This window comes from Anas platyrhynchos, chromosome 8 (assembly GCF_047663525.1).
Source record: "Anas platyrhynchos isolate ZD024472 breed Pekin duck chromosome 8, IASCAAS_PekinDuck_T2T, whole genome shotgun sequence".
Classification (NCBI taxonomy): domain Eukaryota; kingdom Metazoa; phylum Chordata; class Aves; order Anseriformes; family Anatidae; genus Anas; species Anas platyrhynchos.
The window spans coordinates 22,547,887-22,573,660 of record NC_092594.1 but is presented as its reverse complement, the minus strand read 5'-3'; the positions used below and the strand labels follow the sequence as shown (position 1 = coordinate 22,573,660).

The 25,774-nt window shown below is 37.3% G+C and overlaps 1 protein-coding gene across 6 annotated transcripts in view; it reads left to right on the top strand.

Moving 5' to 3' along the window:
• SWT1 (SWT1 RNA endoribonuclease homolog) overlaps positions 1–25,774 on the top strand; it is a 42,553-nt gene extending 16,779 nt beyond the window's left edge. For 3 of the 6 annotated variants that reach the window (XM_027463652.3, XM_038182785.2, XM_013109522.4), the window contains 13 exons: positions 26–155; positions 291–392; positions 1,758–1,946; positions 2,500–2,593; positions 3,833–3,969; positions 4,788–4,939; positions 5,530–5,668; positions 6,597–6,742; positions 8,247–8,455; positions 10,158–10,280; positions 18,784–18,850; positions 19,857–19,921; positions 24,385–25,774. In XM_027463652.3, the coding sequence (XP_027319453.1) occupies positions 26–155; positions 291–392; positions 1,758–1,946; positions 2,500–2,593; positions 3,833–3,969; positions 4,788–4,939; positions 5,530–5,668; positions 6,597–6,742; positions 8,247–8,455; positions 10,158–10,280; positions 18,784–18,850; positions 19,857–19,921; positions 24,385–24,490 (1,659 nt within the window). In that variant the 3' untranslated portion in view covers positions 24,491–25,774. The remainder of the gene's footprint in view (positions 1–25; positions 156–290; positions 393–1,757; positions 1,947–2,499; positions 2,594–3,832; positions 3,970–4,787; positions 4,940–5,529; positions 5,669–6,596; positions 6,743–8,246; positions 8,456–10,157; positions 10,281–18,783; positions 18,851–19,856; positions 19,922–24,384) is intronic. The other 3 variants (XR_011810837.1, XM_072041425.1, XM_072041424.1) reach the window with 3 other exon arrangements.

The following is a 25,774-nucleotide window of genomic DNA, read 5'->3' as shown; positions in this document are numbered from 1 at the left end:
TATATGTACATATTTTTCATTGTAGATGCAGATAGTTGAAGATTTGCATGTTGCTCGTATTGAAAAGAGGATGTCATTGTCCGTAGCACAGACCTGTGGAGAACTTACAAGTATGGAAATAGATCTTCCAGAACAGGATTTAAATATTTCCGCTGGTATGTCGTGATCTTACATTCTTTGGTATTTACTTGAGTCTGGTCATTAAAATCAGTTACTGACCTGAGTAAAGAGCATACAACTGATTTTCTCACAACTGGTTTGTTTGTTTGTTTGTTTGTTTTTTTCCCCAGGGACTTCTACTTCTGGTTTGAACATACTAGTGGTGATTGACACAAATATAATGATCAGTCACCTTGAGTTTGTCAAGTCCCTGAAATCTGAGGATATACCAGGTATGTGAATACGTAGTGGCCAACAAGAAATTTTAAGAAAAAAACAGATGTAAGAATTTCAGACTATATGAAACAAACAAAAAAAAACCAACAAAACAAAACCACAGTTAAAAAAAAAAAAAAAAGGCTCCTTGAAAAGACATCAGGTTTCATGCAGAGACAAGAGGCTCACGCTGTTTCTGTGGCTGGTTCAGTGAACCCAAATAGGCTACCTCTTAAGGAAAGTTCAGGTATGAAGTAGTACCTACTATGTTTATACTTGTGTACTTACATTCCCAGGAATGTGTATGAATTTTCAGAAGTAAATAAGTCTATATTTAGAGACAAGAATATACTTTGAAACATTTAATCCATTAATCCACTAGTGGTAGTGATGTTTTAGTGATTTACTGTTAGCAGAATTAGGATTGTGCATGTTAGCTGCTGTTCGACGTGTTTTGAATTTATCAGAGTGCTTGTGGTGCTTTAATTCTCTTAGCTAATGAATACACCTATTCCAGCCAAATGGAAAATAACTTTAATAAAGGTCCAAGTAATTTTCAAGAGTGTGCCAGACTGTATTTCTCTTTCCCAAGTTAGGAATGGTGTTGCATTGCGTAAAATGGGAGCTGCTGGCTCAGATGCATTTATTTTAGAATATTGCACCTCCCTGTTTCTGGTCATGCACCGGACCCTTTACACCAAAGGTTCAGAAGGCTGATGATTACTGACCTATTTACTGCAATGCAAATGGATGTTAATGTGTATCTTAAATATTGTATTCTCATATGAATGGGAAATAAAACAATTGAAGTACTTGTTTTGGGTGGACCAACAAAACAATCATAAAATTTCTGAATTAGTTACAAATAAAACCATGGTCCATATCCATACTTCCTCTTTCTATCTTATAGGAATGATGGTTGGCAGTTAGTGCAAACCATTACTCTTTTATTTAATGTTTGTGTTTGCATAGTGACTATCATGTTCATTCCAGTATTTTCAGCTACTGTCACCTTACTTTAACATTTTACAGCGAGTGTGATGGGGTGTTAATCACCATAAATGTTTTACAATATTGCTACACGCTGTTTTCAAGGTATCCATTTGATTAAAATTGTTTATTCATTTTGTTTGCCTAATATTGTTACTTTTACGTGTAATCGGTACATTTCCAGTTTGAAGTTAGATTAGAAAGAAGGAACTTTAGCTGTTCATCTTTTAATGCTAGGTGTTCCTGAGCACTGAAAATGAAAACTATTGGGGAAAAAAAAAGGTGGGGAGGGTGAGCTTAGATAAATATTGTCTTTGGATTCAAATTTAACTGTATTATCAGTTTATCTTTCAAATTGTCTTTGTTGTTGTTTTGTTTTTTTTTCCTTGTAGGTGTCGGCAGACTTGCACTGATAATTCCCTGGGTTGTTTTACAAGAGTTGGACAATTTGAAGAAGGGGAAAATGTTGCAGCATGTTCGGGACAAAGCTATCCCTGCAGTCCAGTTTATCTACATGTGTCTCAAAAAACAAGATCCAAAATTGTGGGGGCAATCCATGCAGCTTGCTTCTCAAAAAACATGTAAGATGTGCAGTTTATTTGGTTTTGGGTTCTTAAATCCTTGTGATTTACCTAGTGGGAACCTCAGCAATAAATAAAAATTTGCTAATGGCTTACAGCAGGCTTCAGAGTGTATCCAAGGCTATAGTGTGCAAATAAGTTAATTTGTGTTGGTGCTATGTGCACTATTGTTTTATTGGTCGTTTCTCACTTTAAACTGCACCTATTATGTTGCTAAGTGAGGGATTACTTAATGAAAATTCATCTGGTTACTCCTTTTTTTTTAATCTACAAGCTAAGGATATGTTTTATGCTTTTGCTTTTGGGTAAGTTGTAGCAAAATCTAACGTATTCAGAAACTTATGCTTGTTTTACTTGGAGGTTTCCTGGCAAAACTGTAGTGTTCTTGTGTGGAGCAATACCTCAGAATTCAGCACATATTTGTGCTTTGATTACACTTCTCTGTCCTTGTTTAGGGACTTTTACATTTAGAAACAGTGCCATGACTACACTGAAGTATTTCTTATGTTTAGTTACAAGTCAGCTCTGTCTTAACTCTTAACTAACATTACAGATGGCCTGAGTGACGAGAATAATGATGATCGTGTTTTACAATGTTGTCTGCAGTATCAGAGCCTCTTTCCTCAAGCTGTTGTCATACTGTGCACGTGAGTTCCTGTGTTTCTAGACTTCTTATGAAGTTTAAGGTAGTCTTGTGCCAAATACAGCATTTTCAAGTCATACCTTATAGTGAAGGGCTGCTTCAGCAGTAAGGTTTTTAAGGAGTAGTCACCCTCTTAAAAGCTGGAGTAGAAAGGTACAATAAAACACAAAGGTTGTAGGCTTAATCACCTTCATGTGCAGGAGGCCTGAAGTAGGACGAAGTTTATTCAATGTTCAATTTTAAAACTCTTGAAAGCATAGCTTTCTCAGATTTCATTCTGATTTCTCACAAAAATATTAGAGTTATTAAATTGAAAAAAAAAATGTCTTATTGATTGAGATCCAGTTAGGTACTTGCTTCTGCCCACCTGGTTGGAAATAATAATAAACATTGATGAGGGCAATCATAGAAAGATGGAAGACAGAGACAGATTTGCCTCTGCTCTTGTTCTGTGATGGTAACAGTTGAGTTTCGAATATTGATCCTTGGATTGATATAAGTCATGTAAAGCTAGTTTTTAAGAGATTTGTACTGCTTGACAGGTACTGAATATAGTTTGGTCTTTGCTAAAACTGTTTGCTGTATAGCTTCAGGTTAAGTTCATAGGTTTGTGTAAGTTCATTTGTGAAACTGGGTTGTTGCTGGAAATACTATTTCAGTCACAGTATTGGTATGACTTTAGATTTATCAGAGTAAAGAACAGGAGATGTTGAAGGTGACTTCAGAAGTGCTTTTCATCTGAAAATGCATTGCTGCATCAATAGCAGCAATGGGAATTTGTGGGAAATTATTAGAATCCACGTCTGTATTGCATGTATGTAGTAGTTCTGGTGGAGTGAGTATGGATGACTCAAGGTAGCATCTGTGACAATTTGGCCAGCAGAACAGTAGAAATGGGTGTAAAAAATGAGAATTTGTTATGTTAATCTAATTAGATATGTCTTCAAAACATTGCTTTGTTTGCATTCTAAGTTGATAGCAACTGGGTGTCACTACTACAGTATTTATGGTTGTTTTCCATAAAGCAAGCCTGGAGCCTGGAACACATTTTTTTCACGATAGCTGCTTTAGTTAATATTCTGGTTTAATTCATTGCACTGGTTCTAATTGCTTGAGATGGAAAACTCTGTATATAATGAAGCTTACAAAATTAACTTACAGAAGACAAATCATTCAGTGTGGTACTTTTATTACTTAATATGTAGTAATGTCAGTTTTATGTCAGAAATTAATTCTCTTCTAGGGATGATAAAAATTTATGCAATAAAGCCATTGTGAGTGAGGTCAAGGCATTTTGCAAAGCAGATTTGGTTACTGCTCTACAGAATCTGAATGTAAACAGGCACCAGAACTGTGTTGAGCTGCAACAGTCAAAATATGGTAAGTTTGTTTAATGTGTACATAAATATGCTGACTTTTGAGACAGTAATCACTTAGGAGCAGGAGAAGAGTTTCTACTGTAAGCTCGGTTTTTATACACTTTGAACGGATAAAAGTACTTCTTGTTTTGGGCAGGTTCCTGAAAGTTTGAGACCTCTATTAAAACTTCTGCCTCGTAGGGTTTGAGAAAATTCATGAGACATATCTTTATTTAACAGAAAAAAGAAACAAACCCACAGCATGGATTACCTGTGTTTATAGTCATTTAAAAGGTGTTCTGAAATTTTTAGGACTGAAAATAGATTTTTCTGGTTGAACCAGTTTGGGTCCTATTCATATTTAGTTGAAAAATTTTGTATGTTTAGGTCACTCCTTTACATTTTATAATAATAGCTTTACCTGCATCCCAACCGGTAAGTCTTAATTCTTGGGTTGCCCATTCATGTTTCTAAAAATGCAAATACAATAGCTTACACAGCTTACAATAGTAAGTAGTGTTCTTCTCATACTTGCTGATAACCCCACTGGCTGTATATAAGTTATTTAAGGAAAAAAGTAATATGGAATGAGATTACAAATGAATAATGCTTTGGAGAAATAAGATTTTCTCGTTTAGTAGCTCATAATTAAAAATATTTGCAATACAAGTGGGTATAAGTAAAAATGTTTGATACTTAATTAGCTTATCTGCATTGTAACATAAATATGAAATGCAGACTGCCTTTTATTTATGGGAACAAGTGATTTGTGTGCTATCAACCTAAATTAGATACAGAAGCAGTTGCAATAAGTACCTCTTACTGACATTGGTTTTACAGATACAGAATTCCAGAAAACAGAAAGAAGCGAAGCTCATCTTTCTGCTCAATTTCCAAATATCCTTCCAGATCTTGAGAAGAACTTAGGAGAAGCTTTATCATGTATTTTGGAAACTGAAATGAAAATTGCATTTGGAAACCTATGGATGGAGGTAGTTTCATATGATATCTTTCTTAGACATTTACAGACATTTTTACAGACATTTTATCTTTCTTAGGCATTTACAATTAACTTACCTGATTTTTGTCAATGTCTTCCCAATTTCTGGTTTTACTTTATAGTAATAAATTAAAATTTGATTGCGATATGCACATATTACTTCATGTGTGTACAGTCAACAGGTAGGAAACGTGTTTCTTTTTACTTTCTCAGTAATTGTAGATAATCAAAGGCATGTTTACTGTTACTCTGGCATTTCTACGTAAACAATGCATTAAATCTCTTTAGAGTTTACTTGAGGACGCTTTCAATAGTTGAGAAAAGGAGAACAAAGTCTCATGCAAATGTTGAAAGGTTACATTGTACACTGGACAGTCCTACATGAGCATCTCTGTGTAAGCCATAATGTTGCCAAATCACATTTTTTAGATAGATAAATTTGTTAAATCTGAGTATAACTATTTCTGAGGAATCATTGAAATTATACTTGAGCAAGCACAAATCATAACGTTATTGAAGAATAGAGCTGTTCTGAAATGTATACAACCAGGTCTATGGATTTTTAAATGTATTCTTTTTCAGATACTGTACCTGAAGCCACCATGGACATTAGCAAACTTGCTGCAGTGTTTTAAAAAACACTGGGTGGCTGTTTTTGGTCATGTTGTGCCAAGGAGCTTACTTGCAACTGTTGAATGTCTCTATAAACACTTTTGTACAGGTAAGAATCTTTAAGAAAGTTAATTATAAACTTGTAAATAAACTCATTGTTCTGGTTTTAGTAGTTAGACACTTTGAAAAGGCACATAGTCTGTATGATTAAATCACAGAATCATGGAATCACACAGAATCACAGAATTGTAGGGGTTGGAAGGGACCTCAAGAGATCATCGGGTCCAACCCCCCTACCAAAGCAGGTGTATATAAATATATTTCTGATATAAATTTATAATTATTATATATATATATATAATAAATACTATATATAAATATATATATAAATAGTATTAATAGTAATGTAGTCCTTCTTTTTTTCTTTTAATTTAGGGTTATCTATTTCACACATCTGTTTGTATCTGCAAAAATCAAGGAAAAAACATTTTAATGGACATAAGCAGCAATGGTCACTGAAGTTTCTGAACTATTTTTAAAAAGCAAATAATCCTTCCTTCATTTGCCACCACATTATGTGTGGCCAAATGATCTACATTTGCTAAACAAATTGGGGAGGGGTAAAAGTTACTTTATGTGACAGATGAAGACAGGGAGGTTTGTTTTTAAAAAAGCAAAACCAAACAAACAACCCCCCCCCTTTCATTTATTTAATGTCATTTTTATAAATTTGTTTATAACAAATAAAGATCCTCTGGGATATTGCTGTTCTTCAGTTGTGTTAAATATGCCATTTGAGCCTCTTGCCAGACTCTGGATAAGTAGGGAAGACTTGATTAACAGGGGAGAAGTCTTAACACTACACACTGTTGTTAATACTTCTCTTGAGGCTGTTTAATGTTTCTGAACCATTTCCAATGCTTTATATGCGCTTCAGTTAGTTCAGCTATGAGTATTAGATTTGCCTCCTAAGAGTAGTATCTCCTAACATCTAGTTTATTTCTTTTTAATTTCCCATATTAATGTCTAAATATCAGGTAAAACAGTGAACTCCTCAACAGCTGGTATCTTGCTTCAGGAATCCAAGAAATTATTGCATGCTTTCAGTTCAAGGTCTGACTATAATGGTGTACTTCCCAAGGCTTATGCCGAAGTGAGTAAGCTGTACCAAACATTTACAGAGGTAAGAGGAGCTTCAGTGTTCATTCACTTAACAGATTCTTGGAGATGCTCTGTATTTGTATTAAAAACCCATCTTACGCTTCTAAATTATTCCCATAAATTCAACAAATTATTTCAGGAAATGTTGGTAGGTTATTTTTTAAATTAATAGGCCCCAATTTTAACATTTATTTTCTTGTAGCAAATATCTGTGTCTATGTTTGTGCTTGGTAGGCCTTTTTTCTAATATAAATGTGCTGGTATCAGAAGGGTGACTAAAAAACATTACTTAGTTACCTTCAAGAAAAACATCTTTTTAAATTAGTCTTTTAAAATTAAATTTATTTTAATTATTTTAATTAATTAATCTTATTATTATTTTTATTAATAATTACAATTGTATTAAAATAAATTTAAATTAAGTATTAATTAAAAATAATAGTTAATTAAATGAATCTTTTTTTAATTAAAAATTAGTTTTCTATTGCATTTGTAACTGATAAAAAAGCCTTAAAGATTAAAAATAAAATTGTAATTTCTACTTTTGACCTTATTCCTGGGCATGTTATTTCAGCTTTCTCGGTAGCTCTGTTCCTACACATGCAGCAGGGACTTTTTTATACCATGCACTTTTTGGTAGTTGAGAGTGTCCTGATACATTTTGTGTTCTGAGAGATGTGCATTTGTACACAGCTCATCTGAGTTGCTGGGGGAGAAATGTTGGTGTCTTGGTTTGTGGTAATCATTAGTCCCAAGTGTAATGGCATAAAAAAGGGAATAGTGAGCATGGATGGTTTCAAATATTTCTATGTATGGAAAAAAGTACAGGTCAGAACTCTAAAAAGTTCTTTTCATATCTGGAGAAAGCTGAAGAGGAAAGGACGAAGAGGAAAATCAAGGAGGATGGATGATCCAGTAGCTTTTGCTAGGGAGTCTTGATTCTCTGCTCTGCTGTACCTTTTGCATGCACTGCAGTTGGCCACTTATTCTACAGTTCTGTGAACAGTGCTGCCATAAGAAGCAGCCTTTCTGTTGGAAAATTTGTTTCCTACCATCCTTGTCTGACATTTGACTTTGTTAAGAACTGCCATTACACAAGGCTAGATTGTCAGATCAGTTTTACCTGGATACATTTCCTGAACCAGTTTATCCTGAGTATGTGAATACTTTATACCATTCCAGAGGAATGTGCCAACAGTCATGGTACAGGGAGCAATGTTGTCTCTTCATGTGTGCAAGTAAGAGGCAGCTCTTGTTTATACCAGCTTACTGTATTTAGTGTAGGGTTCCCTTTGCGTCAGTTTCCTGATCTATACATGCAGCAGAAAGACTTGGTAAAAGACTGAGAGATGCTTTAGATACAGAGTATAGTAAAGACAGTTAAATTGAAACAGATATGCCTTGGTTCTCTGAACATCACTTTTAAAACAAAAATAAAACACAAACACAAAACATTTAGAAGTGTTCAAGTTTTTTTAAGTTAAGAATTAAATACATTCATTGTTTGTTTGCTAAACTTTTATAAGGTGAGGTCAGACAGTGAGCAGGATTTATCAGAAGACATCATGGTTCTTTCAGAAAGTGTTCCGTGTGAAAGAATGGAAGCAACAACACCAAATCTGCAAAATTGTGAAGGAAAAAAGTTACCTTCAAGCATTCATGTGTCTCAAGAAAACAGGCACCAGGAAATCTGGTCAGTCCTTGAAGGTGTATGGAATACAATGAACTTGTACAGGTACAGTGTGCTAAATATCTAGAACTTCAGAATTTAATCTTCCATAATTTTCAAGCAAACATACCACAGGAACTGCTTGTTACTTCTCATTTTAGAGAAAAACCTATTAGTAATTAGTTTAGATTGACAAAAAAAACATCACACAGCTTGTCACACAAAGAAGTTAGGAACATACAACTTATAACATAGATGCAGTCTGTGTCTGTCTAGCTTGCTGCTCTTTTTCATAACAGTAGCTAGAACAAGTTGTTTCAGAGAATAGCGTTGAAAGCCCTTTAAGAAACGCAAATGGGAGGCATCCATGAAAATCTCACCTTTGTCCATAAAAAAGAGGCATTGAAGCTCTAAGTTTTCTTGGGGTTATTTTCCTTTCAAATCCTGTGGATGTGTACTAGCCTAAGCAAAAGCACTTATTTTTTTTTAAATTATTATTTCAATTGATTTACAACATAGACAATTTTCTTGTTAAGCAAAATCCTTCATATTAAAGGTGAAGTATCCAAATGCAGAATCTAGCGACAAATTTCCTTTCTCACATAAAATTAAAATTGCATGAAATGAAAAACCCCTCCACCTAGATGTGTTACCACTGTTTTTATTTTGGTTGTTTTTAAAAAGTCTGCTTGAAAATCATTGAAGCACCATGCTTTTGCATGCTGTAAAAAACAGAATAAATACTGTGTTTTCTTTTTGTAGTCTTAATCTAAAATCTTTTTAAAGGAAGGACTCTGAACTATGTCAAGCACAAAGGAACACCATTTTTGGTGGTCTCTAAAGTACTCGTGTAATATGTAATGATAGTAACCTTAACAATGCCATTTCTACTCTAGCATTTCAGTATACTATATACTATATATTTGCACCAGTGTAACTCCTCTTGGTTTAAACCAATGCAAATTAATCTGCATTTAAGCTTGTGAGGAGTTGGCTCGGTGTGGTGTTCAAGTCAAATGAGAATTTGCACCAGAGGACAGCGTCAGTGTATAACAGTTTAGCCTCCAAAATGGAGAGAATTGGTTCCCTTACTGGGATATTTGTGAACTTCATATAGGCATTGTTTCAAGAGGAAAACCTCTTTCAAATGAATCCCTTAATAATGAAATTGCAACTGAGGTGTTGGTTCTTGCCAGCTGTTAAGAGCCTTGCTGTGAAAAGAGGGTACAATTTTAGAGTTATAGTTCATTTCACGGTCATCTTGTCAAGAAAATACTATTTGTCTCCCACCAGTGGAGATTATTCTTCACAAATGCAATGCAGCTTATCCCAATGCAACTATTGAAGGAAAGGTGTCAATCCTCTTCTAAATCTGGAGAATGAAACTGCTTGGAAAAATGGAAAGAACGCAATTTACTTTGCTTCTTCATCCTAGCAGTTCTTCTCTTCTGAGAGGTTTGCTCAGGTTGTGTATGAAGAATTCGTTTTGCTGTAAAGTGAAGTTTAATGATAAATCTATTTAAGTCAAAGTTAGTGAAATACTGTTATAGAGTACAATTACCAAGGAAGATTTTCAGCAGAGAAGTACAGCTGTAGGGCATAGTCTTTCCACTGTTTATTCCAAGACTACTTTAAATAACATGGTAGTAGTACAGTTTTATATTTGACCTTGGCTTTTTAATAGCCAAAATACAATGCATGCAATAGGTACTGACTTTCTCTTAATTTTGAGGATTTTTATTAACTTTTTTTTTTTTTTTAATACTAGTCTTGAAATTTTCCAAAAGTTGGACCCCCACACAGTAACCGCAAAGTCTTCGTTTGAAGAAGCTTTTTTAGGTCTGCAGAAACTGTTGGCAGCTGTGAATGACATCCTTGAAGGAATTCGTAGGTAAGCATTTAAGTTAGTCCTAAAACCTAGTGAGAATAGTATCATGGAATGGCTTGAGTTAGAAGGGACCTCAAAGATCATCTGGTTCCAACCCCCCTGCCATAGGCAGGGACGCCACCCACTAGATCAGTTTGCCCAGGGCCTCATCCAGCCTGGTCTTGAACACCTCCAGGGACGGGGCATGCACAGCTTCTCTGGGCAGCCTTTGCCAGTGCCTCACCACCCTCTGAGAAGAATTTCCTCCTAACCTCTAATCTAAATCTGCCCTCTTTTATCTTAAAACCATTCCCCCTTTTCCTGTCATTATCCGATTGAGTAAAGAGTTGCCCCCCATCTTTTTTATAAGTCTCATTTAAGTATTGAAAAGAGGCAGTGAGGTCTCCCTAGAGTCTTCTTCAGGCTGAACATCCCCAGCTCTCCCAGCCTTTCTTCATAGGAGAGGTGCTTCAGCCTCTGAGCCTCCTTTAACAGCCCCACATCTCGTGCTGGGGGCCCCAGACCTGGACGCAGGACTCCAGGTAGGGCCTCACAAGGGCAGAGCAGAGGGGGACAGTCACCTCCCTCAACCTGCTGGTCACACCTCTGTTGGTGCAGCCCAGGATGCAGTTGCCCTTCAAAAGATGTGCTTTTTGATTAGAGGAATATCTGTAGCAAGATTCAGGATTCAGTCCTTTGACTTTATTTGAATTTGAGAGGCTATTTTCTGTTCCATGTGATTACACTGACAATCAGTAATGCTTATGAAATAGTTTCAAAAATTAATTTTGTACTCCTTCAGATTTACTTTTCTACTACTAAACTGGAATACACTATGATTGTAAGAATGAATTTTCTTGGAAAGATTTCATTTTGAAATGCTTACTCTGTGTTTGTTCTTCAGAGTAGCAGTAGGGGGCACCGTGGAGCAAGAAATTCAGAAAGTGTGTGAAGTGTGATCTATGTTAATCTTATTTGAGGATTTTGAGTAGGTTTTCTGAAGTCAGAAGTTGTGTTTATAAATCATCATAGCTTTATATGTATTACAGAATGCCAAACAAAAAGTGAAGTTTGCAAAAGTGAGAATGCTTATTTTACCTGGGTTGCTCAGCCTTTCTAAGACTGTACTTAGAATATATTTATTTTTTAATTATTATTATTTTTTAAATACCTTCAGAGACTTAAAATTAACCTAATGGTTTGATTACATCAAAGGAAGCATCAGGAGAAAACTTAGTGGGAAAAAAACTTGAGTATTTGGAGGTAATACAGCATTTAGTGATAAAATGTAAGCCTTTTCTATGGTATTTTCTATTCCTTGCTGTGTAGAACAAAGAAGAAAGAAACTGTCTTGTGGAAATTTGGAAGTTCTATAGATTGCATTGAAAGTACAACTGCATTAGAAGTTTAGATTTTCAGATTGCTAAAAACAATTAGAGAAGCACAATCACACTTTTTGAGATAAGTATGTGATGATGTACTTCCTCCCAAACAAATACATTCTGTGTCAGTACTATGGCTATTCAGACTGATAACCGGAACATACTTACGACAAATACAGATATTAAAAAAGAAAAAAAAAAATCACAGCTGTTTGATAGAAGAGTTCTTACTAATAGGTGTTTGCATCATATCCTGTTTTGAAACTTTTGTCGTACAGCATAGTACAAATGTTTAATTTTATCTTTGCTTCTTCCTATGATGACGTTGACAGCAGAATAGAACGTATGGTATAAAGTGCTGCATGCCATAAATGTTTTACAGTAATTCAGTACTACAATAAAGACAATAGCTAGTATGGCTTAGCAACTGTAGATAATCTGTTTCTTTTGGCAGCAAGATTCTTATTTAAACAAATACATGTTACTTTATAGTTCTCTCTCAAATATTGCTGATCCTGGCACCTCTTGTTTTATCACTGTGTTTTTGAGATTTGCTCACTTAAAAAATGGCCCGTTTTTAATTTTGATTGCAGAAGGCATTATATCTGTTCCACGTATATTACATTGACCGGGAATTAACAAACATTCTTAAACCTCTGACATTTATACTTGAAGTTATGAGGCTATGAAATGTATCTTAGGTGTACCAAAACTCAGCACCTCATCTATCACACTCAATGTCTTGGAATTCACCTGGGTGTTTCTGTAGCATGTTCAAAGCACTTTTACTAAGTTATTTATAAAATTTCAGACAGGAGAAGAGAAAGAAGGCTTGACTGATTTGGAAAATCTTCTGGCATCCTTCAGTTGTTCCAAAGTGATGATGGTCCATAAGTCATTTTACATAACTAAAATATTTTTTAAAAGTAATTTTTGCATGGAACAGTATTTATGCATGTTTTCAGTGATTGTTCATGCTTGTATATTTATTGTGGATTATTTATGTTGGATAGTATTTGGAACTAATTTACAGAGGGGCCTAATTTAAATCCTGATCCATGGAATATTTTCTTGGTTTTCAAGTGGTTCTCTGAGGCAACAGAAGTATTTCTGCAACTAGGGGTTTTCAGGATTGTGCCAAGTCTTTCATCACTTGTAGAAACATTCTTCCACTGATTCTGGTGGAAGACATTTGGGCCCTTCCTGTTTGGAGAAGAAAGAAGAAAAGTATTTATCACAGATAATTAGCTCTTAATAAATTTTGTTCTAAGAAGTGCAGAATGCCTCACAAGAGACCACTGCTAGCAGGTGTATATACTTGAGATGTATTTGACAGTCCCCTAAAATTGCATCATAACTTCCCTCCGCTTTCTGCATGCGGGATATGTTTCTTCACCTGTTGAAGTAAAGAGTGTGCCAGTACTAGCAGAAGATTGGAAGTGCTTGGAGCTTTTTATCATCAGTCTTCTGAAACATATTATGTCTTGTTGCTTTTAAAACATTCACTTAACATACTGATTGGAATGTTAGAAACAGACGGCTTTCTTATGCCTTCAAAGGCTTCAACAGCAGCATTTAAATGTGTCTGTAGGGGTTTATATAAGGCCTCACTTTCCCTCAGCTGAGTATAACCAGTGATTCAAGGGTTTGCATGCACCTCTGGGGAATTTTACATGGGAACCTTCTTGTGCCTTCATGTTTCCTGCCCAAGTTTTAGATAAGAAATTCTTGTTAACAACAACAAAAAATCTTAGTCTTTTGTTGAACTGATTTAGTTATTTCTGTTATATTTATTTATTTCTGGTTTTGTTATTTTTTTCATCAGTATGCTAGGAAAATGTTTTGTTCACATGTGAACTTGAAAATTGCTCACAATTTACAGCAAATACTCTTAGATACAATAGTCAGACGTTTACGCTAGTATAGTGTCAGGTATAAATACAGTTATCTGTAACTGCAGTAAGTAACCTGACTTAAGTAAGTAACCTCTTTTTTCTACCTGAGTGGAATTTCTGGTCAAATTTCTAATATTTTTGCTTGTTTGGGAAGCACTGTTTTAGATAAGGAATCCATAAATATTTGTAATTTAAAGTATAATTTTTTAGGATCTCAGTAAAACAGTAGTCTTCCGAAGTAAAACATCATTGTATCAGATCTGATCACTGAATTGAATGTTTTGGGATTAACTAACTTTAAAACAGTTCTGCTAATTTAAAAACAATTCTATGGGTTCAGAGAAACTTTCCTCAGCTAGTCAGTGAGGGAATTGAGATTTCTTTTTCTTGATGTCTAGTTAGGAAATTGTCTTTCTTCCTTTAGGCTGCCAAGACATTTAGTCAGTTTTATCATAAAGTCTCTATATTAAGAGACTTTTTTTTTTTTATTAAGAGACTCCTCATGCTGTCTTCTTCTGCAAGTAAAACAGAGAGTAGTTCCTAGTTCAAAAATTGTTGGACTTTCCTAGCATTAGCTGTTTGGTTCTTTTATTGTTAATTTAGGTGAAACATGAAACATTCTTGACCCACTAAAGAAGAGCAGTTAAATTAAATGTAAATTTCAGCCTCAGAGTGCTGGACTCCATGCAGTTTTCCAAGGTAAACCGAATTGGGATGGATGAGAAACGGTTGTTTGAAATATAGCTCCTAGACATTGCATGGACATGGGGCACGGGTCAGATCTGGCTGACGGCACTGCCTGAGGCTAACGCTGCTTCAGCGTGTGCTATGTGTGATCAGTCTTCTGATCTCTGAATGAGCTGCGTTAACTTAATCGGAGTAACCTGCAAACAGTGAGCAGGGAGTGGATTTGTAGCCCCTTCTGTAGGGCGTGTGACACCCATGCCAGGCTGGGCTGGCAGGGTTGCGGGCAGGGCTGTGGCTGGAGGGAGTTCGCGGTGCAGGGCTGCCTGTAGAAATGGCCCTCCCCTGGGAGCAGCAGTAATGTGGAAACAGCCTGTGGTTACTAAGAAAAAAATAACTGTATGTCAGTAATAACATATATCAAGCTCATCTTTCTGTAGTATCGTGTCCTTCAATTGTTGTCTGATATTGTTGAAAATGTGTGGTATCTGGCAAACGGTTTTCTTCCGGTAGTAACATTTTCTTTCATAAGTGAAGTCTTTGTAATCTTCTGTTCCATTTGAATTTACCTACAGCCTTCTCTGTTACCAGACTCCAAATCTGGTCCTTTATCCAGCTGCCTAATTGGATGGGAGCTTTAAGAAATTAAAATGTTTCAAGGCCTCTGCCTCCATCAAGTGAAGCTGAAATGGGTCAGCACTTAACATGATGTGGGGCTGAGGTGATGCAGTGCCTACACCTTGCTGCCTTTAGCCCAGTCTGAAAAGTTTGGAAGGCTAGAAATTGGCTTCATTGAATTGGCCTTGAGGAATTGTTAAATTACCAAGATTTTAAGCCACACAGTAGTTTTGTTTTTCCAGTTGTCATCTCTTCTGCTTTTTTGATCTTCTGTCATTGAGGTTCAGTGGGGCTTTCAATGGGTTAAGTTGACTTTATACAGTTCAGTCACATACGCCTTTGTGGTGAAGCCTGTGGATTCATCGAATTGGCCAACGCTGCATGATGGCTCCCTCAGTCTTACACCACAGGCAATTCCATGTATCCCCTGAAGAGAGGCATCACCTTAGGGTAACAAATACTGAGGTATGGACAGTTTTGGGAACACTCGCCATGTATTCTCACATTGCTTTGTAGCTGTGTGCTTTGCTTGTCATTGCCCACGACGGCAGTGTTTGTGAGTGGGAGGCAGGCAGACCTGCTTTCCCTGCCAAATCACTCTTTATTTGCTAATTTAATTTTCTGATCCTTTCCACATAGGCTTTGCTCATTTCCCAGGTATTGTGCACAAGTGAGGAATCATATTGTGAGCTGTCTCCCACCCATTTACATTCTTGATTGTCGCATCTTTCACTCTGTGCATTTGTCCTATCGCTTGTCTGATGCCAGAAAGTAAACAAACATTCAGAGGGGTGGGGAAAGCCCTAGTGCTTATGAAGTAGCAATTGTTAAGTCTGGTTCTCTCCTTTCTCCCCCCAAAACAAGGGTTGACCCCCATTTTGTGGCTGGTACCCGTACTGGCATTTTGTGTGTTTTTTTTGGTAGCATGCCCTTCTGTACCTCATGCACTAAATATTTTCATAAAACTGCACAGAACCATACTACAGCTCAGTGCCTGAACAAATTTCATTTTAATGACAATTGAACTTCTCTTAAAGTTTCTGTTTTCCGTAACACAGAATAGTGGCTACAGGAGACAAAAGGAATGTGAAATGATTTAAATCAGTAGACAGCAGCAGCAGTGTAAAATCCCTGCCCATGTATTCCAAGGCTGGAGCTTGTATTTAGTTGAAAACAACAATAAGCGTTTTTATGGATGTTGACCTATTAAGAATTTGTGGGGGAAGTCGCTGTGTAGGCTCCTCTCGATGAATTCTTTTCAGAACTCCCTGTGTAGCGATGTTTCCTCCTTAAAGACAACAAATGCCTTTCATTTTAAGATACCGTAGTGCTTTGAGCCAAATGTTAGTCGTGTTACAAACCCAGAAGTAACAGTTGTGACTGTCCAATCCGCCTCTGTAAGATAAGATGCAGGACTTAACAGTAAGTTACTTACATACTTATTAACATGTTTCATTTGGATTTTTTCAAAGAACTGGAAATACAGCTGGACTGTGCATCCACCTGGGGTCTGGTGAGCTGAACTCATTGTGTCAGCAGTTCGCTAGTACCATTTGGCACCAGTACAGGAATAGGTGTGCTTTGCAACCTGATCCCCTCACCAGAAATTAATAGGAGGAGTAGTGAGGGTCATCTTGGTTGGTGCCTAGAGCGCACGGTCTGGGAGGTGTCAGTTGAAGCCCACAGTTAATATTGTGCTCAAAGCTAGAGGTCTAAAAATGAACCTAGAACGAAGGCCTGATACAGCTTGTGGAGTGATATTCAGACGCAGTCTCTGAAGGTAGCCTCACTGAGCAGGCCTGCGGGACACGCAGGGTCTTAGGCCCCGGGGAGAGGGACGTGGCGAGTCAGGTGGCCAGAAGTCCCTGCTCAAGGTGCAGCACGGTCAGGAGATGGAGCGTGGTTTCACCTTGTGCCTGCTCTGCCCTCGGTCTCTCCCTCATGCACGTGCTTCTCTTCCTCAGGGCTCAGAAGCCTGTAATTTCTGCAGCTCTTCTCTCTCTCCCCAGCTTCTCTTTCCCCCAGGTGAAGAGCTTACTTGGCTGGTTTCCCACCCCAGTGCTATTCCTTCCCTGTGTGTCCTGATACTCGGATCGGCAAATTTTGCCCTAGCAGGTTGTGTGGCGGCACGTAATGGCCTTCGAGGGGAGTTGCTGCAGTGCCTCACCTTTTGGGCTCTGCAGCCCTCTGCCTTCAATTTTTTGACACCAGTTAAATATGTAGGCTCTCCTCTTGGCACAAAGCAGAAGGCAGAATGGTACAAAAATCAGCAGCAGTAGAAACCACACTTTCCCAGGCTCCGGTAGGCTCGTTTATTTATGCCACGGATGAGGGCTGCGATAGCCAAAGCTGATGCATTGTCCCGTGCAGACAGGGCTGCTGGCTCTGGCTGCGCGTAGCTCCTCGGTGGGAATCGTCGCAGCGATGCATTTCAAGCTGCCAAAATTCCCAGCGCTTATGAGGATGTTTGCCAGGTTGTCTGTGCAAGGGTTTTATCCTGTCAAAGTTGATAGCTTTCTCACTGAGGTAGCTGCTGAAGATTTCGAGGTATTTTTAGGAAAGCCAGCCAGTGGGTTCTCTTGCTGACTTTTATTTGGCAGGTCTAAATATTCTGCTTTAAGGAACAAATCCTGGGTGCATCTTCTTATGAAGGGGGTAAGAATGTGTGACTAATTTTTGTGAACAGTGGTAATTCCTGTGTAAAATCATGTTGAAAATAAGCAGACGTACAAGTTATGATAAATCCTGGAGTATGTCACCGTCTTCCAGCGTGTTTAAAATACGGTGTCATTTTTATCTGGGATTTTTAACTGATTCCGATAGTTTTCTGTCTGTATTTCTTTTCAGTTCCTAATTAATTCATTTATAAAGGCTTATGACTTACAAGGGGAGGGAGGAGGGAAGAGAATTGGGGCACTTTCCCATGGGAAAGAAAATACAGTTTCCCAAAAGCACAGTTTTTTTTCACATTAAATCATTTTCTTAATCTATTTACATACTTGGATTGTAACATAAAGCAGGATTTTATCAGGATTTCTTAATATATGTAAAGTGCTACATGATGTTTAATGTAATACAAGAATGTTCTGTTTGTTTTTCCTTGTGAATGCAAATGAAGTTGCACTGAGGTATAACTGGATTATATCTGCTTAACTAGATTAGGAGAAGGGTTTTTTTTTTTTTTTTTTTTTTTTTGTGAGCGAATCACTTCCTTATTGGATCATTTTTGGAGCCTTGTGGAAAAGGGCTTACATCCCTCAGCCTCACAGCTCAGTATGGAGACACTGAAGCTACAGGTTTCATCAGGTGGTATCCCTGAACGTAGTGTGTAGGACAGGAATGAGACTTGGGGAAGGACAAGAACATTGCTGGCTGCTCTGCGCCTTCTGTGGCTAAATAAAATAACAGTACTTCTGTTAAAATAACACCTCTCTGGCTGTCAAATCCTAGTTTCAGTTTTCAGTATTGGGTGTGAATTGGTTATTCTTAGAAGTAGCAAAAATGGTATGGAAAATGTAAAATTTGGGCTGTATGTTAACGTTAAATACTGGAGGGAATGAGATACAATGTAGGCTAGTGGGAGAAGGTTTTTTTTTAAGCTTGTCGGTTTTCTGTTGCTCCACATTAATGCAACATGCTTTGCTTATCTGATACAAAAGGCTTTTAAATATTGCTGGTTTTCAGAGGAATTGCTCATAAAAATATCAGTTGAATTTTTAATTATGAAAAGCCTTCATAGAAGGACCTTGCAGACATAATAAGCTCATCTTTAGTTCTTGCAGAGGAGCAGAAAAGGATGGGTGGAAGGGAAATTTTTTCAAAAATTAGTTTCCTTCTTGTTTAAAGAAAATAATTAGATTTTTTTCATGAATCATTTCTGATTGCTATTTTTTTAATCGTTCCATAGAATCATTTTACACTTAAAAAAATAAAAAATTTCTTTTTCAGAATTTTGACCCCAACCAGTAGTTTCCAAGACATTTGGACACTCTATAACTTTCTCATAAGCAATGAGGTATGAAGTTTCCGTTATTGTTTTGTCAGATACTCTTCTATTGCAGTTTTCTGATTGCTTAAAACAGTCAGGAGGTTAGCAGTCTCATCATTATATTTCCATTAAACTAGAATTTTGAGGATTATATTTTGTTTATTAGACATTAGACATAAAAATATTTTTTTTTAGTTGATACCTACCAAAAATTATTAGAATCTGTACCAGTATTTGAGTTGCTTGCCTGACTCTTGGAGCACTCATTTGTTAAGAAGGACTTCTTGTAGAGAGTGAAAGCATTGAAGCCGAAGTCTCCAAACCATCCCTGACATTGTCATTTTAAAATAGAGAATTTTGCTAGGTTAAAGGTTGGGCCAGATGATTTTAGAGGTCTTTTCCAACCTAAATGCTGCTATGATTGTGTGATTCATTGCGCTGGGTAATTCTATGGAGAATCCTGTGTGTAGTTTAGAGAAAAGAAGGTAAGTTGAAATTATCAGTTTTTCATGAATTTTAACTCATTTGTGCTGAAGGACTTTAAGAAGAGAAATAGAAATAAGTGTTTGCAGTGTAATAGAGGTGTTTTTCCGTTTAGAGTACTGCATTTTTCAGATTTGCAGTCCTCTTCTATACAGGAAGATACATTTATTGTTTTTGAGACCTGTACATATGGGATGACTGTATTTATGGAATTAAAGCAAATCAGAGCTTACCTTGGTTGCTATAGATTTACAGGGTAAATAGGAGGGGAGGAAGAACAATTGAAGGTCTTCTACATTTGTGCAGAAACAATTCAAAAGTGGAGCTGGGGTGGTATCTGTCCTCCCATCATGTACAGTCATGATTGTTAATTGGTAATATTTAATATTATAGCACAGCGTGATTTTATTCATTTATGTATTGTCTGAACTTGAGAGCCTGTTAGATACTGCATTAACAATATCTGTTATACCAGCTGTATAATTTTAATTGATATGCGATACTTGGTAATGTACTTAGGTAATTCTTTGCTTTTTGTTCTTTGTTTTAGATATATAACAGTATAAAATTTACTGCTGAGGAGCTTTATGAGTGTGTTTCACAAGAGTTATATCGGTAAGCCAATTACTAACCACATCAAATAGGTTTTGGGACAGCATTTTACTGTATTCCAGAGTAATATAAGAGAAATTGTTCTGTTAAATAAAATAATTGCCATCATAAGAAGGGGCTAGGGATGAAGAATGGAGATTTTTTTTTCTTATGATATAGTGTTACAACAGAATGTGAGAGGACAGAATATAAATTAGAGATGAGCCAACAGCACCCAGAAGGAGATTTTCAGCTGTTTGACTCCAGGGCAAGGTGCTGGTCCCAGTACCAGTTTTGGGTTCATGGTTTAGTGGCAGACAGAGCCATTATAGGTCAGCATCTGTTATAATGTAGGATAGAATGTGAGACTGCATTTAAAATGATTTGATTGTAACGGCAGTTCTGTTTGTAGCAGAACTTGTCATTGCTATGAGAACTTAAAGCCATAAATTAAGCCATTGTGTGTAGTAAAGTACAGTTAGAAAGAAAAGGAGAGCCAAACGTAAGGTTCCGAGTTCTGTTTCCATTTTATTTTATGTTTCACAGTTCAGTCAGAGGGAAATAAATGATCTGTTTTACAGCTGAGTTAAAGACCTTGGAAATATTAGTCTAAAAATAAGTGTCATGCAAGTCTTAGTTCTTTACTGGAAATTTTCTGGGTTATAAGAAAGTTTTTTCTAAATTTGTGTAATTGAGGGCTTGTAAAACCAGGTTCAATTGAGTTTTTAAAATGCCATGAATTTATATAAATAAATTTATTTTTTCAAATAAATTGTGAGTGGGTAATAAAAGGTAGGTAAATATTTTCTTTGAAGTTCCTGTTAAAGCATATATATACATATATATATACATATATACATACATATATATATATATGAATTAGATGTAACTTAGCAAAATATGAAGTGTGGTTCCATGAGCTGTGTAAAAGGCCTGCAGATTATTTTAACCCAAGTAGGAGAATTGTTCTGGAAACCTTCCATTTGCCTGCCTGGATTGATACTGATTTCCTAATTCTTCTGTGAATTTAAAAGTGCTCATTGCTGGGTGGTGGGAGAAAAGTTAGGCAGGGAAGGGAGAGATTCCATCCATGTATCAGTAGAGACAAGTTGTCTGTGAGCTTAGCAGGCTTCAGCTGGTGACCACAGCTCCCAAACAGCAGTTCTCAGAGGTTTGTGGACATCATTGTCATTGTCTGTGTAAAATCTACAGTGTTACAGCCTTGGGTATTGTGCTATGGGTATCGAGGAAACTTCAATTTCTTTATGTTTGAAAGGTGCCCCCCGGTCCATACTTTGTTAGAGGGCCCAAAAACTTGGAGTGTTTTTGTGATTTCTGTCTGCCACAGGAGGTTTCATGGCCAAAAAAATGTTCTCAGCGGAACTTTGGTTTCTGTGATCCGTGGTGCTACAGGGGGAGGGGGATGTTTTTGTTATCTAGAGGTTACAAGCTTTGAAAACATACAAAGTTAATCCACAGGATTTTAAAATCCCTCTTATGCCTAACTCTTGTTGTCAGTTATTACAGGAATGAAGCTAGGTGCTGTTTCAGATGGGAAATAAAACATCCCTCATTTACTGGGTGGAGTTAAATGAATTTTTAAAAGGACTTAGTTAAAAGGAGGTGTTCCAAGAGCAAAGGCACAGGATGGAGGCTGCTTTGAGGCAGGCTGAATTACTCGGGCTTCAGCAGAAATTCCTGAACAAAGTGTTTCCCCAGGGTCAATTACCAGTAAACATTTTTCCTTCAGCCTGAAGGCCCCTGAAGGAGGTGGCGTAGTGTAGGATACTTGTACTGGGACTGTTCCTTTCTCAGGATAAACCAAAAATGCTCTCTTCTTGAGATTTTGAACCAAAGTATTTCTTCTTATCTGGAGAAGAAAAGGACTTGTTAAAGGTAGGTAGCCACAGCTACATGCACAGTTCTCACTGCTTCCCTGTCCCTATGTGGTGCTGCAGGCTTTGGTATCACAGCAGCCTTTAGAAGATGCCAGCCCAGGTCTTTACGATATAAGGATCCGAATCTTAAACACATAAATGTAACAAAAGTCTGACCCTTCCCCAGACATCTAGTTGTTGCCATTTTTTGTGTTTTCAACAAATTAACACTACAGGTTTTTCCAGTAAGACACCAGAAACCTCTAAGTATCTGTTCCGCAGTGTAAATCCTGTGCTAGTACCATGCAATTTACCATTTTAGCCATTACACAGTGGCTGCTAGAATAACGTAGGGGAGATTTTAATTAGATGTGGGTGACTTATTACCCAAGTCTCAGCTGAGATATTTCTCTGTGCCAGTTTTTAAGAACTCCTCTCTAAAGACTGTTGAGGTGCGTGCAGCATTGGAGAGGCTGGACCTGGCGATGGAGCTCCTTTGGCTGGAGGATGGGTGGTCATCAGCGTGGCCCTGCCAGTGCTTGGCATTATGTCCAGAGAAATGCTGTTCATTTTAACCACTCTTCAGTCATCTGTGCTGGCGGGCTGATCCTCCAGCCTTAAGTGACCTGTGAGAATGAAAAATGCTGGGGGTATGGCATGTATCCTTCTAACTGCATCCCTGAGTTTGAATTGTATTACATTCACATACATATTTATATATATGCGTGTATGTATTTTAGAAGTTGATCAAGTGAAAGAAAAGCTAACAGATATAGCTGATGGGAATAAAAGCTGCGTGGATACGGCCATGGAGAAAGTAAAGTAAATTTGTGCTTGGCATGGTTTAAAAGGGAAAAAGATTTAAGAGGCTGGTCTGGTAGCCCTCAGGCTGCACTCATGTCATTTAACCCTGCTTTTTAAGGAGAGTCTTTTAAATGTTCTTTCCAGCAAGTATCTTGAAAAACCAAAGCTGCAGAATGTTTTTTTGTGCAAGCAGGTTTAGGTTTCTCTTTCGAAACAAAGGCCTATTAAATAATCAGTCTCTGTAGTCAAGAGATTTATTGCATGTGTAAATATGCAAACATATGAGCGGTGGTTTGAATTGTACCTACCATTATAAAATCCCCATTCTGTCAAGAAAGATGATGTAAGTGGCCTTTCAACACTGATTATTTTTTTAACCTACCTTTGTGTATTACAATTAAAAGCAAAACATCCAAAGCAGCTCTGCCACTTTGCTGAGTTGCAGGGTTTTTTTTTAAGGTATTCATGTAAAATCCTTGGTTTTAGCAGCTTTAAGGCAAAAGTTACTGCTGTTTCTTGCATTTTATGGAAATTGCCTCTACAATTATATAGATCACAGCTGCATAGTTTGTCATGTGCAATATCCTTTTCTAGTTAAAAATGGTAGTAAATTGTATTTTCTTTGAGTCAGGACAGCAGGTTTCAAGCTGTGCAGCCACTGTCTTGGTAGGCAGCAGCACCTTGCAGTGGCTGCTCTGGCTCAGATGTTACATTTGTCTGCAAATACTGGTAGTTACCCAGCAGATAATGTGGGGGAGTGGCTGCATCAATAACTTGTGTGTAGACACGTAGATTTTTTTTTACCAACTAAGTCCAAATTTGGAGACAAACACAAGAACGGGTATTTTGGCAAGTCTACAGCTTAGAGAAAAGGCAAAGTGTGTGGGACAAACCCTCAAACCACGTGAAGAGGTACAAATGCAGCAGACCTGTGGTGGTTTGGTGTCTGCAGGTTGATTTTTAGGAAGTGAGACATGGGGAAAGAATGTCCTGGCTCCGGTCATTTTGCCAATGCTTACTTAAGCACTCTGAAGATGGAGGGTTTGTTGTGCTTTCTTTCAGAGGAACCACTGACTGGTTCCACTGAAAGGTTTTCATGTGCTGAGCTACTGTTTCAAAATTTATCACTGTCTGCCAGCCTGCCCTGTGTTCCAAACCAGACTTTGGGCTTTTTTGACTCCAGAAAATGTTTCTTACATTTAACTTCTATGAGCACAAGTTTATAAATTGTCTCTTCTTCTGTGATTGGTGGTGCTCCAGGGATTAGCAGAAAAAATACAGATGTCAAGCAAGTGCGAGAGCCACAGGACCTACTATACCCACTAGAGATTGAAGTTAAATTTTGCACATGCCTGAAATGCAGATTTTTGTAACATAACTGGGTGGAACTTGGTTCTGTCTGCAGGCCAGGGGTGTACAGGAACTGCAGAGCTGAACTGCAGCTAAACACCTTCTGTGAGAAGTAGCAAAATTTGATGTTAGTTGAAGGCTTGGTTTGTGTTGAGATTGGAATAGTGTTTGCTGTGTGCCTTTTAGGCTGTTGCGTTTTAAAGGTTTCATTGCTGGATACAGCTGGGAGCATGTAATGGTTAGCTGGCTCTGCAATAAGCTTACTTTATCTTTACAGCAAAAGATTAACATCTGGATTTCCAGGGGTACAGAATATTCTCTGCTTTTGACAGTGTTAAAGCACAGTATTAGAATCCATAGGAATTCTGTTTTAAAGCAATATGCTGAAATGTTCCTATCTATCAAATGGGATCCACTATGTCCTGATAACCTGGTTTTGTATCTTTTTGTCTCTAGAGAAAGACTGGAAGTTGGATGTTGCCAGCTGGCCCAGCTGGAGCACACTATTAAGCAGTGCAATGCATCTGCTCACATGGAAGCGAAGAACAGGGGCTGGCTGTGACAATTGAGTCAAGGTTTGGAGTTGCGGTGCTCATCCCCCTTCATTTGCCTTGCCCACATGAAGTCCTGCTCCTCAGGGGCATGGTGGGAGGGAAGGGAATATTCACGGAGCCAAAAAAATCTGCCTTCTTCTTTCTCAATGGTGCCGTTTTATATTTGAGTTGAAGGGAAAAGAAAAAGTTATACATGTATAACATTAAAAGTCAGAATTTCTGCCAAGCCTTGCAAGCTAGTAGAATTTTCTGTCTCAAGTGAGGGTCTCTGGATCGATACAACAAAATTTTGGGACACACCAAGATGTGCTGGAGTGGTGTTCTAAATGCTAGAAGTTTGTGTTGGAAGTCAGAGCTGTTACTAGTAGTTATGTGATTGTACAGAAAAATAAGGGTAAGGTTTTTATTTTTCCTGACACTCTGGAAGTGAACAGTGTGGGGGGAAAAAGGGTTTTTATGATATCTAGACTCTGAAAAGACTAGAAGGAGAGCAGTTGACTACAAAGCCAGATCTGGCCCATGATGTTTGCACTCCTACAGATATGAAGGACTAAAACACAGATGCGATGTCTGTGTCCTGTGTACTGTGCTACATAAGGCTGAAGGGAGGATATAGAATGAGGAAAGAAATGGATTAATGCTTGTTGTATTGAAAAACAAACAAACAGGCAAAACACACACACACCACAACTCATGTAAGTATTTGTTCTGAACCCCTTTTAAGTACTTTTGTCAGAATATTCAGTATGACCTTTTCCAGTGAAGACTCTGGGCTGTTAACAGCAGTGAAATCAGGACCATTTGTGGTCCTGATCAGGACCATAAAGCATGTGAAATATGCTTTAAAAAAAAGTATAAAGTTCAGAGGAAAGTAGCATTTTTCCTTTGTTAAAATATCCACCTAATCTTGATGCAGTAGAAACTTGCTAGAAAAATTCTTTTGGTAAATTCCTCATCCTTCTGTCACCTTTTCTTGTAAAGACACAAGTATTTTTTCCTCTGTATTACACACAGTGATTTGTCTCTGCTCTTCAGGTGACATCTCTCATTGAATGTATTGTATGTTGCTTTCTAAAACTGCTTTAAGTCAACAAAATTTTCTAATAGCCATTTTCAATGCTGCTGTGGCCTTTAAAGCTACCTCTTTTATGTATGTATTTGTATAGAGATGAGATGACCAGTAAAGTTCTGTAAGTGTTTATTTTGATATTAACTTTTGGATGTATTTGTAAAAAATCTTTATTGTAAAAAAATATCTAATTTATTGTTATAATAAATGAAAGTTAATTCTA